The following is an 18,468-nucleotide window of genomic DNA, read 5'->3' as shown; positions in this document are numbered from 1 at the left end:
CACAAATTAAGTCATTAACAACATTTTTTAATATCAAAGTAATTGTATCACTTTATCAATTACCTCCCTCATAACAAGTTTTTTTATTAACCATGCTCTAATTTTTTTAATAATTGTTTGCAATTTCGACAACTCTCACCCTCCTTTCACAATTCTCTTTAATAAGATTAAGAAAATATCGTCCTATAGGGAGAGGAGGGATGCCCTCTCTCTCTCTCTTCCCCGGATGCCCCCTCTCTCTCTCTCTCTTCACCCCCCCCTCCTCTGGGAATTGATTTCTAGAAAATAATTCATTGGAATTTAATTTTTGGGTAAACGATATCTTTTGAAATTGATTGTAAACAATTCCTAGGTAAATATTTATAACAACGAACTGATTTTTGGATTGCAGTAGTGATACAAGATAGAGACTGGAGAGAGAAATAAAAGCTCAAATTTACACAATCTACTTTATTTAGGGAAGATATTAATATTTCAAAAAAAGTAGAAGCAAGTCCAACTAATACATAATTAGACAACAATCTTTACTTATCGAAACAAAGGGTAGAACTAACCCCTATTTATATAAAATTATAAAATATTCTATTTATTTGGATTTTTAAGGCATGAACTTGGAGAAAGCAGGAATAATCTATTGCATACAATTATTAGAGTTTCAACTTTTTTGCCCAATTTAATCCTTAATGACCCTTCCAACAAGAGATTCAGATATAAATAAACATAAAAAACTATATAAATCGTAATCAATAAAATTATTTTTATAGTGGTTCACGATTCAAACTCAAACTACTAAGCTACTCATAAGATATCTTTACGTATTGGAATTCAATTCTCTATTTCAAAACCAAACAAGTGGCTACAAAAGCCAATTATATTAAATCACATAAAGGGAATACAACAACACTATTAGGGTACACAAGAATAGAGACTAAGGGGACACAACCCTTGCAGTTGAACACAACCACAAAGGTCAACAACACTTTGGCTACAAAAGCCAATAGGCCACAACAACTTGGGTTCTTAGCACACAAACCTAACACCAATTAGGTATACAACCCAAGGATAACCACTCATGGCATTGGCCACAATAGTCTTTGCAACTTATTTGGGTATAAAAACTACGAGTTTGCTTACACAAAGTTCACCCAATGTATATAGGAAGGAATACTCATTTTTTACAATACAAAGCATAATAAATGCCTCTTAAGTAGATTTATGCAACAATTAAACATGAAAAAAGTATACCTCTCTCCTAATATGCCTCCTATATGTAATAACAATTTATGAGAATGTAAATGTCATGGATTTGAAACTTGGAATTAACTTTACAAATCCACACAATAACCCAATAACAAAACTGCCCAATAGAATGATAGATTTGAAATTCAAAAGCTCAAAATTGACTTTCTAAACAATGATTAATAATTTGAAAATTCGATGACTCAAGTTCCACGAATAATTAATCAAGCACGATCATAGATTTGAAAATAAGAGTTCCATTGGAATCTATAAGGATGGTTGTTGAATAATAATGACTCGGTTGACACTCAAAGGACACAAGTTTAGCTTGAAATCAACTAAGTACGGAGAAAAAGTTTTAAATTAAGAGTTTAGGTTACTTAATTTTTAGAGATATTGTTCAAGTAGACAATAGATATGAAAATAAAGACCTAGATAAGGTTGTTGGATCATATAATTGATATAACAATCAAGGTATAACTATTCTAACATAAATTCAAGTCGAATCCATAACAAATTTTAAAATAAAGTGCTTGTGTACATTGTTTTTTGGAAAACAGGATAAATTGAACTTTGAGATTGTAAATCTAATCTACATGGAAGATTGGAAAAGTACGAAAGTACTTTGGAGAGTCATTCCTTGATATGACTATGCTTCATGGTTGAAATGAGGCAAAAACTTAAGTTTTTATGTTAAAAGTATAATTATTAGATTTGTAATGAATGTCTTGTCCTTTAGAAATCTACCAAAAATTTAATAAAAATGAATAAATACTTGAATTATTTGGTTTGAGTTGTTAAATACAACGATCACTTACAAAGTTTGGAGATATAACGTGGTTTAATCAAAGCTCGAAAATCTTATTTTGCAATTCACCATCAAAACATTATTCTTCCTAAAGCTTACTGTTCAATGCAACTATTCGAATAGTAGGGGCCTTTGCTTAAACACTCTTTTCAGTCTATTTGAATGGAGGCTTCATTATTCAAATGACAAGGGGTTTAAGATGTTGCATTATTCAAATGGTGGCTTCATTGGGTTTTTGTGTAGCTTTTCCTAATGCATTGTTTGGACCATAGGGTGACTATTCAAACAGTCTAACTTATGACATCTTTTGTTTACTACACTGTTCAAACACCAAAGGGATTATTTGGATAGTTTGACTAATGCATTTTGTTTCGTATATTTTTGTTTCAACCTTTTGAATAATTAGAATAGTTGATATTGTGAGGAGGCATCGAATCATTTTAAAGTTTGTCCAAAACTTACTAATTACATATAGTTAGTTATAAATATTTGTAATCATCAAAACTTGGTAAGAAGAGATCATCGAGACCAACATTCTAATAACACGTTTTTGGGTAATTTTGAAAAACTATGTGCAAATATTGAGACCATCTATCTTTCCCCAACTCTAATAACCAGAAACCAAATCCTAAAAATACAGTGTATCTATTATGTTTTGTCTCTTTCATTATGCCATTTTTTCTTTGTCTTTAAAGAAACTCGGAATGATGGCCTTCGTGGAATTGAAACCTACTTTCTTCAAAATGTCCATAGACCCTTTTAGATACTCGGAGAATTTGGTCCCTTTTTTACCATTTTTATCTTTGTATTAATATTTTTAACTTGGTAATTATAAGAGGTTAGTGAACTTGGAGAGTAGATCATCTTGAGAAAAATGAATACGAATTTCAAGGAGATTTGCTTTCGTTGGAAAATGTAGTTTTTCGAGTTGGTATCTCTGTTAAAGGGTTAATACAAAAAATAACTGACACTTACAAAGAAGATATAGAATCATTTGATGAAAAATGGATTTCAATTGTGAAATATGAAATATGAAATTTCATCATTTTGTGAAGGAACAAAGAATTCTAGTTAGATGAAGTGAATTCTACTCCAATTTTTCACGTATATTATACAATTTTATTATTCAATAAGTAAAAATCACATTCCACTCTTAACTTCCCAATCACGGAGGATGATGCTATTTTCACTGGTAAAGAAGTTTCCCTGCCTCACCCCAGCCAGAGTACTTCTCATTTTTCATAGAAAAAACACGGTTTTGACAACTAACATTGCCTGCAAGCGGTCGAACCATCGATGATAGTCTATCGTAAGCATACCAGAGTTTAACTAAATAGAAAACGAAAAGGCATTGATTTCCTTGCGAAGTTGATCTTTTCGACAACACAAGAGCAACAGGTAAAATTCTCATCTTTAACGAGCACTTTCAAGTTTCACGGGCTGACGTAGAACCTCTTATTTTTCTTCTCAAACCTGCCTATGATACCATGTTAGGACTGGAAATAAGAGTTGTGCAGATAGGAATTCAAGAGAGAAAGAGAAGAGAAAGGGGCGTCAAGAAACTACAGTTTCTATAGAAATAACTTTCCTGTTATGCTTAATATACTCAAAATCCACTAACCGATGAGATTTTGATACTGGGTAAAAAAACTGGTGTTTCTGGGTATCAAAATTTTACCTATGTTCGTTTTTTTTTTTTTTTCATGTATTGAGATTGCGTATCTCTTACTTAAGAGTGCTAATAGATATTACAGTGACTGATAAAGTCTTCTTCAAAGTTATTGCTTGTTTCACATGCTTCATTATCTATGGAAGTTTGATATCCCCCCTGCTTGGCTGTATTCATCGGCCAGAATCTATTCAGTCCCTTCTCAAAATATGGGTGTGCTGTATGGATGTTATCAAGTGCTGCCATGACACCTGGGGAAAGAGCACAATGCAAGAGCATTTAGTAGTCCTCAAAGATCAATTAGAGTAATTGAAAATATCATTTATTCCATGCTCTCTTGGGTTATTACTTGGTTTGCTTTCCCAGCCCCCAGGCAGGCAAAAACTGAACTTTGGTGGAAGCTCATTGGGAAACCCTGGTCTATTTGAGGCTGGTGAAGTCATTAGCAGCCAGTTTGGGGTGTACTCTTAGCTTTCTCTGGCCCAGCAGGAACTTGTGGCTTAGCCAAGGCTGAGAAAAAGCTCTTTTTATAAGAGCTAAGCGCTTCTCTTAACTTTTCTCGGGGCTGATCATCATAGAAGGGGATTACCAAGTGATCTGTTGGCTCGCAAAGAAGTCTGCTATACTTGGAGGCTTAGACGTTCCTTTGATGAAGTAACAGAATTTCTTTCTTCCATGCAAGTTAATTGGCATAAAATCTTGCATGCTGCAAACAGCTTGTCAAATTCTTTACCTAAAGGAGTTTCTCTGCTGTCACTTGTAGTTGGGGAATCCTTCCTCTTGTCCTCTTTGTCTTGAGAATTCCTTCTTCCTCATGTTATATTATTTTAATTCTTTAACGGAATTATCCATAAGTTACAAAAAACATGCTTCATGATCTATCTATTTGTTGGTAAAAATTTCTGTCTTTTGATATGCTACATTTTCTTTGATCTTATTGATTTACTGCATTCATGGCAAAAGTTCTCATCAGTCTTTGTACTAATGTTGGGTCCAAGTCCATCCCAAAATGTCTAGTGGAAATTAGGAGGTCTTTCTCCAACAAATAAGTATCAGATCTGTTTAAGATGAAACTATGTGGGACTATTCTCTCTCACACAAAAACTTGTGCCCTAAGATAATTAGCCTAAGAGGTGGAACACATGTGAGGCTATAGGCAATGGACTTTTTTACCCATCAACAATTTTAAAGTAGAATATGTTGAATTCTCTTTGTTGGTTGACTATTCTTTTGGTTGGGTCAGCCTGCATTTTGTTTCTCTTTCAGCTTACCAACTATTTTTCAATTCAGATGTGTAAAGTTCGGTCGAAGTCCATCCCAAAATTACTAGCCAAAGTTAGGACACCCTCTTCCCAAGTAATAATTATAGGATATTTTTAACCTCAGGTCCATGTGGAACTATTCAAACACTCTCCCACATGTGTGCAACATTTTTATGGCACCTATAGGTGGGCCTCCACCCAAAGTTGGGTTCAAGTCTATCCCAAAATGACTACTTGAAGTTAGGAGGCCTATTCCTAAGTAATAAGCTTAGGATCTTTCTGACCCTAGATCCACGTGGAACTGTTCCAACAAGATGAGTGAAAGTTGATAATATGCTTTGTCTAAAATGGCAGACCAATTTCCAAGCTGTGTATCTGGTATTTGTATCTTGGAATTTCATCTGCCGAAGTGGTTAAGATTGTTGGGTGGGTGACAGTCATTGCTAATTACTTCCCTATGTTTGGCTAACCAGATTGATGCCCTGTCCTGTAGGCAATGACTTCCATCTTTAGGTCCCAACTATTTAGTTTGTTTCCATAATTGCTTGAAACTCTATTACTTTCCATATATTTTTTAGTAGTTTTGAGTATTAGTTGGCTCCACATCCAAGGATGACAATTTTGAGGATTTTTACTAAACAAAGTTAGTCCTCCATGTTCATAAGATATTTTAAATATAGTTGTAGCTTTATTTTCTGTAATTACTGTTGCCTTTTGGCCTCATTGCAGGTGCCAGCTTATATTTATGTTAATACATTAAAGGGCAATGGCAATGTCAGATCTGCACATGGTGACAGTAAGGACCTTCATCTTGTTCTTGCAGGAAGCATATTGAAGAGGAATAGTCTTAGGAGCTTCTGTTAGAGGAGAGGCCCAGAAAGGAGTTAAAAGCACTTCCGCCATGTGCTCTCCACAATCTTTTTGGTGCTTTTTATGAGGTAGTTTCTACCTTTCCCTGTCCCTTTATCCTTTACCTTTTTGTAATTGGGTACATATTCTTATTCTGTACATGTTTCTGTTGGTTTAGCTTTGGATTTTCTAATTTGGAGGACCCATGCTTCAATATTTTTTGTATGGCTGAGTGCTGGAAAAAACTATAGATTCATGCTGGCTGTTAAAGGCCAATAAGAGACACTACAGATCTTGGCAGATATGAGAAAGCTCTGGCATTTTAGAGGTATGACATCATTTCTACTCGTCACTCAAACAAAAGCCTAACTAATTTCAATTTTTTAATTGACTGATTTTACTTGGTGATACTCATATCCTTTATTTTTCTTCCTGAAATGGAGGTTATACTAAGTATCTTCGACCAAATCAATTTAAAAAAATAGAAAAAAAATCCTTGATCAAATGCATATAAAGTGAAATTTCGCATATCAGTTTATTAATGCTTGTGTCTCCAAAAAATGTGTTTCCTTTTGCAATACTTGAGTATTCTGCATGTGAGGCGTCTCCTGTAGACCAGCTTCTGAGAAGCTTCTGGCTTACTTATGTAACTTTAGTATGGCCCAACCTTTGTAGATGCTGCATAGCTTGAAAATTGCTGAGGTAGCTTCGTAACCATTTGGCATTTGCATATGATTAAGCAACGTGTCTTATTCGTAATGTGCAGTTGGATAGTTAATTTGCATAAGTGGAAGAACTTTTAATCCACACAAGCCAGAAATTGAGTAGCTTGAAATTTCCACGTGATAGGATAAAGAGTCTGATACATGGAATGATATTTTACCTTGGAACTTTAGTGATTTCCTTCTTACTTCTGCAGGAAGTATTGCTCATGCTAATTGGAAATGTCATAGTTGCTACTCCATACAGCTATGGTTCTCATCATTTAGTGATGACCCTTCTGGGTCACATAAAATTACTGATTCATTGATGGATGCTGTGAAAAGCACTCAAAAAATGAAGAGCGAGTTATCAAAATCTGAAATTGATCATGTTTGCAGCATTATAGAGAGTGGACATTGGGGGGCAGATATAGAAGAAGCTCTATTGCATGTAAACCAGGCATGCCAATCTCAATTTGTTAATGGTGTCTTGAGGAGGGTGAAGGATGTTCACGTAGCAATAAACTATTTTAGATGGGTGGAAAGGCAAACTAGTCAAGTGCACAATCCTGATGCATACAATCTTCTTCTCATGGTTATGGCTAGATCTAGAACCATGGATAGGTTGGAGCAGATTCTTGAAGAAATGAGTGTTGCCAAATGTGGGCTTTTTCATGACACCTGCATTGAGTTGATCACAACCTTTGTTAAGTCAAAGATGTTGACTGAAGCTGTAAATATGATGCATATAATGCGGAAGTTTCGTCCGGCATATTCAGCATATACAACTCTGATTGGTGCTCTTGCTGAGGCCCAAAAGCCTGATATGGCCCTCAGCATGTTTTATCAGATGCAGGAGATGGGATATGAAGTGAATGTGCACTTGTTTACAACTCTTGTTCGTGTCCTGGCCAAGGAAGGTAGGTTTGATGCAGCACTCTCTTTACTGGATGAGATGAAAAGCTGCTCTTTTGAGGCTGATGTTGTACTTTATAATGTATGTATTGATTGTTTTGGGAAAGTGGGCAAGGTGGATATGGCCTGGAAATTTTTTCATGAGATGAAAACACAAGGCCTCATGCCTGATGATGTAACCTACACCAGCATGATTGGGGTCCTCTGCAGAGCAGGTAAACTGGATGAAGCTGTGGAGCTTTTTGAGCAGATGGAACTTGGCCGGACAGTTCCATGTGCCTATGCATATAATACAATGATAATGGGTTACGGCTCAGCTGGCAAGTTTGAAGAGGCTTACAAGTTGCTTGAAAGGCAGAAAGAAAAAGGTTGTATACCAAGTGTGATTGCTTATAATTGCATCCTTACTTGCCTAGGGAAGAAGGGAAGAGTAGATGAAGCTTTAAGCATTTTTGAAGAGATGAAAAAGGATGCTGAGCCCAATGTCTCAACATATAATATTCTCATAGATATGCTCTGTAAGGCAGGGGATGTCACTTCTGTTTACAAGCTTAGGGATGCCATGGAAAGTGCTGGACTATTTCCTAATATATTGACACTGAATATAATGGTTGATAGGTTGTGTAAGATCAAGAAACTTGATGAAGCCATTCGTATATTTGAAGGTATGGATGTGAAGAAATGTGCCCCTAATGGAGTCACATACTGTTCTTTAATTGAAGGGTTGGGGAGGCATGGCAAGGTTGATGAAGCATACAGGTTGTTTGAGAAAATGTTGGATGTCGGCCAGGTCCCAAGTGTTGTGGTCTACACATCTCTTATTAGAAACTTCTTCCAATGTGGGAGAAAAAATGATGGCCATAAGGTTTACAAGGAGATGATCCGCCAAGGCTGCTGTCCTGATTTGACTCTTCTCAACACCTACATGGATTGTGTATTTAAGTCTGGAGAAGTTGACAAAGGCCGTAGTTTGTTTGAGGAAATTAAAACTACAGGGTTTGTTCCTGATGTGAGAAGTTACTCCATTCTCATTCATGGTCTAATTAAAAGTGGATTAGCTCGAGAGACCTATGAGTGGTTTTATGCAATGAAGGAACAAGGTTGCATTCTTGATACCCTTGCTTATAACACTGTTATTGATGGATTCTGCAAGTCAGGGAAAGTAAACAAAGCTTATCAACTTCTAGAGGAGATGAAAGCTAAGGGGCATGCACCCACTGTGGTGACGTATGGATCTGTCATAGATGGGCTTGCCAAGATTGATAGGCTTGATGAAGCGTACGTGCTCTTTGAAGAAGTAAAATCTAAAGGAATAGATCTAAATGTTGTTGTATATAGCAGTTTGATAGATGGATTTGGGAAAGTGGGTAGGATAGATGAAGCATATCTTATCATGGAGGAAATGATGCAAAAGGGTTTAAATCCAAATGTGTACACATGGAATGCCTTATTAGATGCTCTGGTGAAGGCTGAGGAAATCAGTGAAGCCCTAGTATGCTTTCAGTCCATGAAAGAATTGAAATGCCATCCAAACACTGTGACGTATAGCATTATCATCAATGGTCTCTGTCGAGTCCGAAAGTTCAATAAGGCTTTTGTGCTTTGGCAGGACATGAAGAAACAAGGGCTGACTCCAAATGTGATCACATACACCACTATGATCTCAGGACTTGCCAAGGCAGGTAATATTGTCGAGGCAAATGGACTGTTTGAGAGGTTTAAGGCAACTGGTGGGGTACCTGACTCTGCTAGCTATAATGCTCTTATAGAAGGCCTAAGCAATGCTAGCCGTGCAATTGAAGCTTATAGGGTTTTTGAGGAAACTCGATTAAAAGGGCGTAACATAAATGCAAAATCACTGATTTCCCTTTTAGATGCCTTGCATAAGGCTGACTGTCTTGAAGAGGCTGCAGTAGTAGGGGCTGTCTTGAGGGAAATGGCCAAATCTCAGCATGCTGTAAAAACAATGTGAGATTAGATATTGAGGTATTTATATAGGCATTCAATGCTTCATTAAAGTTCTTGACAATGTTCACTAGACATGTCACAAAAATTTTGCACAATAGCATGAGCAGATTCTTTCAACTGTTCTGCTTTTTTAAGAAACTTTCAACTGTTCCTTGAGATACACATTCTGGTCATCTTGAAAATTTCTCCAAAAAACTAAGTTTTGGAGGTTGTGTTACTATTTACTGGAGATGATATTGTATCTCCTTTGAGATTTTTCTAAGTGAATTATATTTTCTGTATGTGCTACTACAAAAATTTGACCATGTTACCTCACATATGTAATAACTGATTACAAATGCCTGAGCTCAAATATCTGAGTAGTCTTGGAAAATGCAGGACCTCCATCCTAGCCTTTGGGGAGTTGTTGAGATTGAACTTTTTTATGAAAATTTAAAATTCAGTTCAGCATTGGCAATCCATGGTTAGCAAATGTGGATTTAGTCATGGACTTCAGTAAAAACTAAAGGTTGGAGAGTTGGAAGAAGAGGAAAAAGAGAAGAAGGAAGAGAGAAAGAGAGGAGATTGAGAGATGCTCTAAAAGAGAGCTTGTTGGTGGTCATGCACGACCCCGCTATTTAATTAAAAGGGTTTAAACAAAGTTATAAAAATGCCCTCACTTATATAATATTACTTCTTCTCCATATATCTCTCAATCTATATATCTTATGTGCATGAAAATTAAACCATAGACACAATCGAGTATGTAGAAGAAGATTATGTACAAAAATAAATCTATTGAAATGGTGAAATGACCAAAATACTCTTGCACTTATTTTTTAACCCTCCTCCTCAAACTGGAGTGTACATGTCCAAGAGTCCTAGCTTGTCACAGAAAGATAAGAATTTACACTTTCCTAGTGCCTTGGTGAAGATATCTCCAAATTGATTTCCGGATCAAACAAACGGGGTAACTACTTCCTTCTTCATCACAGTATCTCAAATAAAGTGCCAGTCTACTTCTATGTGTTTAATCCTTTGGAAGACTAGATTGCTTGCAATGAAGATAGTTGTCTGATTATCATAAAACATACTCATGGGTTCACTTTGATAGAAACCTAACTCCTGTGAGATAGATCTCACCCACATCAACTCACTGATTGTATGGGTTGTCGCCCTATATTCAGCTTCAGCACTAGATCAGGCCACTACATTCTGTTTTTAAGTTTTTCAACTAATCAAACTGCCTCCTAGGAAAACACAGTAACTAGTAGTCGACTTCCTGTCTAGTTTGGAACTAGCATAATCCGCATCAGAAAAGGCTTCAATTTTCAGATGGCCATTGGGTGTAAAGAAAAGACCCTTTCCCCGTGCTCCTTTAAGATAACTCAAAATTATCTATGCAACTTCTAACTTTGTGTGGATGTTTCATAAACTGACTCACTACACTCACTGCAAATGAGATGTCAGGTCTAGTAATCATTGCGTATATGTTTACCACCACCTAGTCTCCTATACATTGTCTTGTCATTTATTTCTACACTCTGATCATCACGGCGATCATGGCCCACTTCCATTGGAGTATCAGCTAGCTTTACTCCTAATAGACCATATTCCTGTAGCATATCTGTTATATACGTTCGTGACTTTCGTTATGTCAAAACAACTCCTTCTTTGTTCCTTGCTACTTCAATACCTAGAAAGTATTTCAATAGTCCCAAATCCTTAGTTTGAAAATGTGTGGCCAAATAGGACTTGGTTTCTTCAATACCAGAAATGTCACTACTTGATAGAATAATGTCATCTACATAAACCAATAATACCACAATCCCAAATGACATTTTCCTTACAAACAAGGAGTGATCACAATGGCTCCTTGAGAATCCCATAGACATCACTACTTGATTGATTTTTTCAAACCAAACCCTCAAACTATGCTTTTATCCATAAATTGATTTCTTGAGTCAGTAAACTTTATGCTTCTCCCCTTGTACAACATATCCTGGAGGTTGCTCCATAATCACTTCTTCTAGATCACCATACAAGAAAGTATTTTTGATGTCTGGTTGACATAGAGACCATCCTTGATTCACTGCAATAGAGACCAATATACGAACAGAGGATAGTTGGGCAACAGGTGAAAAGGTCTCAAAAACATCCACTCCATATGTTTGGGATACCCTTTAGCCACTAGATGAGTTTTATACTTCTCAATAGATCGATCAACATTATATTTCACTGTATGCACCCATCTATTACCAACAATTGTTGCTGCTGAAGGTAAATCACATAATTGCTAGGTCCCCGATCTACCAATGTTTCCATCTCAATATCCATGGCTTGCTTCCACTGGGGAGACAAAAGAGCTTTTTGCACTGAAGAAGGAATATTGTATGTAGAGATAGACAAAGTAATTTTTCTATAGTTGTTAGAAAAGGAACCAAAAGAGATAAAGGATAATGTGTACCTTTTTTTACGCCTTTCTTGAGTGCAATAGGAAGTTGTAAATCACTAACCTCAGAATCCTAAGACGATTCTGAGTCATGGTCCGGTGTCAGAGAGGAATTTGGAACTTGAGATGGAGTCTCCTTTCTGCGCTGACACACCTGCAAAGGTTTCTCTACAGTGATACCTTGTGAAGGTCAAATGTACTCATCAATTGGTAGAGAGATAACTGATATAGGATCTAGAGGTACAATAGGAATTGATGCTGAAGAAGTGGACTCAAAGAAGGGAACATTCTTGAAAAATGTAACATTTGTAGATGCAAATGTTTTCTAGGTGGATGGACAAGAATATTTATATCATTTCTGTGTTCGAAAATACCTAAAAATATACACTTAACAGCTCGAGGAGACAATTTATCTCTTGAAGGTCCCAAAACATGTGCAAAGCAAACACAACTAGACACACGAGGAGAAATGGGAAATGGAGGAACAAATGGTAAAAGGACCAGGATAGGAATTTTACCTTTGAGAACAGAATATGACGTCTTTTTTTATAAAGATGTATTTATATTAACAAGAGAAAATTACAAAGGAAGAGGGAGCAGATCCCTCACAACAAGAGATTGCAGGGACAACAGAATATGACATCTTATTAATCAGAAAACAGGCAATGAGTACAACATCACCCAGTAAGATTTGGGCACATTCATATAAATCATCATAGTTCTAGCAACTTCGAGTAGATGACAATCCTTACACTTTGTCACTCCATTTTGTTGAGGGGTAAATACATAGGATGTTTGATGAATTATCCATTGACTTTGACAAAAAAATATGAAAATTTTGATTTATGAACTCAAGGCCATTTTTAGTACAAAAAACATGAATTGAAGCAGCAAACTGAGTTTTTTATTTCATTATAAAAAAGTTTGAATATATCAAAAGCCTCAGATTTTTCCTTAGGGAGATAAATCCAAGTGCACTGACTAAAATAATCAATAAATAAAATAAAATATCTGTGACCAAATTGTATAGTTACAGGACAAGGACCCCAGACTTCTAAATGTACAATCTCAAAAAGTTGACTAGAGTTGTGGGGTGAGATTGGAAACGAACTTCTGTGATGTTTGCCCAGTTGACACAACTCGCATTGAAAGAAATGCTAGAAAGAAATTATGCGAAAACTTGATGCAGTTTTGTTGTGGATGGATGACCTAATCTCAAATGTCACTGTAGAGGAGAGCTTGTTGAATGTACTGCATGGATATTATCCGGTAGGTGGCTCTCCAGATAATAGAATTTGTCTCTCTCATGAGTAGAACCAATTGTCTTCCTCATTATGAGATCCTGAAAGACATAATGAGTAGGGTAAAAGGCTAGAGAACTATTCATAAATTTTACTAGCTGACTGAGGGATAACAAATTCAATGGAAATTTTGGAACAAGTAGTGCAGATTGAGGAGACAGGAAGGATGCTTGAGTAATAGTACCCACTCTTTGAACTGAAGAAGTAGACCCATTAGCAAGATTGACATGCTTTATATACAAGTCCTGTTTTAAATCTGAAAACAATGATGAAATACTTGACATATGCTTTGTAGCCCCTAAATCAAGAAACCAGGATGGTGACGAGTGTACATGAAAGGCTGACATACCTGAACTGGTACTGGTGATAGTAGGAACAGGGACAGAAGCATGAGCCTCAGATGCGAAAAATGAGGCAACAAAGAACTGAGTCATACGCTGTGCAATTTGATGTTGTTGTTGTATTAATTGTAGCATTGCATCTGGGGCTTCCGGTGTAACAAATGTAATAGTATCAGATGATCACTGCTGCTATTATGGATAGTGCGGCTGGCCCATGCAGGTTTCCAAAACTTAATCCAGCATGTATCAGAATAGTGGTTATTCCATCCACAGTGAATACACTTTCTTTAAGACTTACCATCAGCATCTAACAACTTTAAAGTTGGAACCTGGGAAATTCAGTGAATTGACTAAATCCAAGAAGTCTGAGATCTAGACCTGGCACTAAGGAAGAAGCAGCCTGCCTTTTCTGATTGGCTGTGTTCTTTTGTCTTCTTCCCAATCAAACCAAAACAACAAGCAATCTTCCCCACCGTCAAAACTAGATTTTCTGCCCAAAGAATTCTTTGCTGACTCGGGTAACTTCCTCTCTCATCCAAATCTTTATTTTCCCTCTTTTCTTCATTTCTGCTGTATGCTTTATTTTTTGTGTTTTCTGTGTGTATTTTCATGTTATTGACACTAGTTATTCAAAGAGAATAAGCATTTGCATAGTGTGTTTTTTTTAGAGTGTATCACATCTGCATCTTAAAATAAAAGGGAAAAGGGAGTGCAGTACATAATTTGCATTGCTCACAGCTGCATTGCATAAACTGATGCAACACTATAGTTTCACTCTGATTTTCACAAGGGATTTAATGACAATTTCAACAAGAAATAGACCCCCCAACTGCCTTTCTACCAATGAGAACTACTGGTTGACATATATTATGGCCTTAATATCAAAATAAATAAATGAATATTTGACCATTCTGTGGATGTAGTGTCACCTTCCAGAAACATTATTTCTTCTTTCTGTGTTTTGGGTTTGCATAGCGCTTCATAATGCCAAAGAATCCTTTGGCCCTCTATATTCTGACAGGGGTACACTTTTATTGGCTTTTATCCTGCCATGCTTTTGGAGATTGGTTCTTGACCTTTTGTAAGCTTGCTGTTTGCTGCAGAAGAGGTAAGGATTAGTGGCTCACTCAGAGCTTGTTATTCCTTTCCTTGTTAGTTCATCAATGAACATTTTTGTGGCTGCTTGCTTCAAAGCAGTGTTAATGGTGTCAAGTATTCAGAAAAAATCATATTCATTTCCATGATACTTACATTTTAGAAAAAGACAGTTGCAGTTGCTTCTGAACTTCATTGCACTAATGTGCAATGGGGCAAACAAGCCTACAAGTAACTTTTTATTGTGCTTAAGGTATCATCTGGAATTGCTCCAAGTGACATAAAACACAACACTATGAATTGGGCAAGCAAGAAATAAAACACTTTCAGGATAAGCATATTTTAATCACTGCGAGTATGCTGCTTTTTTAGCATTTCTTGTTGCTTATTGTTGTTTTATGGGAACCAGTTATAAATGTAGTTTTTTGCTTTTTTTAAAACAAATTATCATGTTATGCCATAATTAGTTCATGTTTTTCTTTTTCTTGTTTTTTTTTTTTAAACAGTGAGGAGGCAAGGGGACAAATGACAATAACAGATTATAGAGTTTAACTACCTCAGCTAAAGAATCAACAAGAAAATTCGAGGACAATTAACATTAGACCTAAAAGAGACAAAATCACATGCAAGAATTTGAGTTTTGTGGTAGACTCTCCAATACCTCCAAGGGGAATTTACATCACGTCTACACCACATTCTCTGAGTTGGAATCACCTGTCTTTTAGGCTGGCAGCATTGTAGTGTTTGATTCTCAACCCTTGAAGAAGGGCATAAAGCACTATCAAGGTTGAATTGAATATCCTAAGGGGTAGAGGCCCTTTATAGAAGTTGAGTTACTTCTTATTGTTTGTGTGATTTATGTTAAAGTTAGGTTTGGATCTATCTCAAAATGACCCGAAGTTAGGAAGTCATTTCTCAACTAATAATTACAGGATATCTCTTAGCACATATCATGGGTTATTCCTACTATCACTCCCTCTTGCATCTAGGCTTATTTATGTGGTTCCCACAAATTCTTTCCTTGATAATAGGACGGGGATACCATTTTCAGATTTTGACTATTAAGTAGCCCTCTATATCAAGAGGGATCCTTCTGACTCCAACATCATTTAAATGTGCCCTTTCAACACCAACATCATTTACATAGCCTGTTGGCATATGATCCCTTGAATTTTCTGCAAAAATAAACTCACAAACATGGTGGCAAAATGTAGAGGAGGTTTATAGTATGCAGTCATGCAAAAAGATTATCCTCAGATTCTTTATCATTCATTCAAAGTGTTAAATATCAAAATTTTAAAACCTGACTTGCTCATTAACGTAGTAGGGCTAGCGGGGGTTCTACGAGAGTGTGTGTGTATATGTGTGTGTAATATATGGTCTAAACAGTTGACTCGATCGGAAGGTCATGGTTGGGATTTATTTAATAGGAGTGTGTATGTGTGTACACATATGTACAAACCCATGTATGTATTATATATGTAAATATTGTAATAAGATTTGAAGAAGTATAATCTACAATAAAATATTTATGTACACTATAATGATTGACAAGTAAAAATGTCATTTTCTTAAATGACTAAAACTATGACATTTTTTACTGAAAAAATTGAAAAAAAATATATTATTGCTAAAACTATATATGAACATATAGGTTAAAAATTATGATTATATAACTATATACTATGCATTATATCAATAATTTCGAAGTTGGACTTGTGATGAGTTAAAGGGGATTTGCTCAAAATAGAAGGAAGCAAAACTTCTCTCCCCCTCGATCGAGTCACTCGCCAGGTCGAAAAACCTTGATTAGTAATAAACTCCTTGTAAATATAAAGTGAGGGGAAAATGAAGTGGATAGTTGGGTATTTGAACAGAATTTCAAAAGTATATTTATATTTTAGCAATGGAAAGCATGGTAAGCATTAATGAAATTAGGAAGTAAATCAATAAACATAGCTTTTGTAGGGAGCTAGTTCAAAGCTTCAAACTAAAAAAAAAGGTAGCCTTCTCTTTCATCAAATTTGAAATGGAGAATGTAAAAAGATGTTGTAAATGAACTTAAATTCTGTTTTGCTCAAAATTCAAGCAAATTATATTGATGTAAGGAGTTGATTCAAAATTTCATACTCTCTTTGACAAGCGAAAAAGAAATCCTTTGGCCAGATAAAACCAGAGAAGGATGTAACAACTCTATCAAGGAAGCTTCTTGAGCTACCTCTTACGCCAACTCCATTCAAGAGAAGCTTCTTGGTAGATGGAGTAAGTGAAGCACATCCTCTACCCAATTTATCTCGACGTTGTTCAATGATCTGCAAATTTGGAACAGTTCTTTTGGATCAGAAATGTTTTTTATTGTGGTGTTTTGAGATTAATAGTGGCACTACAATCTTCTTTATCCTGCAAAATCCCAACCAACCAGAGACAAATTAATGAAAGAGAAGAAGCTGCTTACTGGGAGAAAGACTTAAGGAGAAATGAACTCTGAAGTTTTGGACACCTGGAGAAAAGAGAAAACGGAAAACCGATAACCGAAAACGGAAATACGAAAAATTTCTGGAGTATTTACTTCCTTCCGTCTATGGAACAATTTTGTATGCTTTCATTTTGTCGATCCAAGAGATGAACGAATTCTTGGTGTTCCTAAACCCCAGAAATCCGTGCTCCTTGCTTTTATTCATGGAATCGAGATACGAGTTGTCTGGATTGAGCATCTTGTCCACGAACCACCAGTTTCCGACCTCCTCAAGCGGCGTCTCCGTGAGCTCCTTCTCCCTCACAATCTCCCCCCACACCAGCCCTTTGTCTTTCATCGCCTCCGTCATGCTGAAACCCTCGCCCTCGAACTCCAAGTACTCGACCCCGAACAGCTCCGCCAGGATCCGCCACAGTTGCTTCCACTTGTACACGTCGCCGTTGCTGCAATTGAACGCCTCGTTCCTCGCGTAGGGATCCACCGCCGCCCAAATATGGTGCTCGGCGATCAGATCCGCGTCGGAGGCGGTGGCGTACCCGTCCCACGCGATCCGGTTGCCGGGGAATTTCATCGGGCGGCCCTCGTGTTTGCAGATGGTAGCGTAGACGCAGAGGGATCCGAGCAGGTTCATCAGGCTGTAAGGGGAGAACCCGAAAATGACTGCTGGTCGGTGGATTGACCAGGACAAGTCTTCCTTCTTCTGGGCCTCCTCGAATAGGATATCCTCCAAGACGTAGTAAAAATTCGGGACGGGGAGACGGGGGAGATCTTCGTGGAAGGGCGGTTCGTGAGGCCGGAAACCGCCCCGGAGCTGGTGCGTGCCGAGGTAGTGCTTCAAGCCGGTTTGCAGGCAGATATGCTGGAGATTCGGGCAATTGGGTATCAGCGCCTGGAGGACGTTTCTGAACATCCGGCCATTGGCCTCGCAGTCCTCCTCCGCTGTGGCGCGGCTGGTCCAGGTGACGTAGAAGACGTGGGTGACATCGGAGAGAGGCGCAAGCTTCGCCTGAGCGTCGGCAGCGTCGCCAACGTCGCACTGAATGTACTCAATTGGGTGGTCGGCGGACCAGGGGGGACGCGGCCGGCGGGCAACGCCGTACACCTTCCAGGGCCCTCCGGGAGTGTCATGGAGCGGAAGAATCTCCAACAGCGAGTTGCCGACGATGCCCGTAACGCCGACAATCAGCCCCACGCTGGGGAACTTCTGGGCTCCCTCCTCTTCCTCCCCAAATTTCTTCTGCAGAGCAAAACAACAATAAGAATTCAACAAACCTGTCCTGAAGATCAGACCAATCAAACTTTTTCACCAAACCATCGATTACCTTGGCTGCACCGATCGCCCCAGCCCACCACCAGCTCATTTCCTTCCCAGACAGAGAAAAACCTCGAGTAGGAAAAACTCAGACGGAGATC

The 18,468-nt window shown here is 37.5% G+C and overlaps 2 protein-coding genes across 4 annotated transcripts; one reads left to right on the top strand and one right to left on the bottom strand.

Annotated features, from left to right (window-relative positions):
- The first annotated feature begins 6,773 nt into the window (after positions 1–6,773).
- On the top strand, positions 6,774–9,628 carry LOC137953477 (pentatricopeptide repeat-containing protein At3g06920). The gene has a single exon (XM_068800891.1). The coding sequence runs from the start codon at positions 6,857–6,859 to the stop codon at positions 9,413–9,415; it is 2,559 nt and encodes an 852-aa protein (XP_068656992.1). The 5' UTR covers positions 6,774–6,856; the 3' UTR covers positions 9,416–9,628.
- A 7,003-nt stretch (positions 9,629–16,631) lies between these two features.
- Positions 16,632–18,468, bottom strand: LOC137953780 (3-oxo-Delta(4,5)-steroid 5-beta-reductase-like). Of its 3 annotated transcripts, none has more exons than XR_011112421.1 (3): positions 18,378–18,468; positions 17,035–18,292; positions 16,632–16,891 (listed from the first exon to the last, which is right to left on the bottom strand). XR_011112421.1 is itself a non-coding variant. In XM_068801286.1 (3 exons), the coding sequence occupies exons 1-2, from the start codon at positions 18,414–18,416 to the stop codon at positions 17,159–17,161; spliced, it is 1,173 nt and encodes a 390-aa protein (XP_068657387.1). In that variant the 5' UTR covers positions 18,417–18,468; the 3' UTR covers positions 16,632–16,979; positions 17,149–17,158. The 3 variants fall into 3 exon arrangements, 2 of the variants coding, with proteins under 2 accessions (XP_068657387.1, XP_068657386.1); XM_068801286.1 differs by having other exon boundaries at positions 16,632–16,979; positions 17,149–18,292; XM_068801285.1 differs by lacking the exon at positions 16,632–16,891 and having other exon boundaries at positions 17,013–18,292.

This window comes from Aristolochia californica, unplaced genomic scaffold (genome assembly GCF_029961685.1).
Source record: "Aristolochia californica isolate CCGP_79_NKW_82.1479 unplaced genomic scaffold, dmAriCali1.0.hap1 SCAF_16, whole genome shotgun sequence".
NCBI classification, from domain to species: Eukaryota; Viridiplantae; Streptophyta; class Magnoliopsida; order Piperales; family Aristolochiaceae; genus Aristolochia; species Aristolochia californica.
This window is presented reverse-complemented; position numbering and strand designations above follow the sequence as displayed.

Excerpts from the sequence above, each read along its gene's own strand:
- LOC137953780 (XM_068801286.1), bottom strand. The coding sequence starts at position 18,416 with ATGAGCTGGTGGTGGGCTGGGGCGATCGGTGCAGCCAAG. Across the intron at positions 18,293-18,377 it reads GGGCGATCGGTGCAGCCAAG|AAGAAATTTGGGGAGGAAGA; the intron begins GTAATCGATGGT and ends TTTGCTCTGCAG.
- LOC137953477 (XM_068800891.1), top strand. The coding sequence starts at position 6,857 with ATGGATGCTGTGAAAAGCACTCAAAAAATGAAGAGCGAGTTATCAAAA.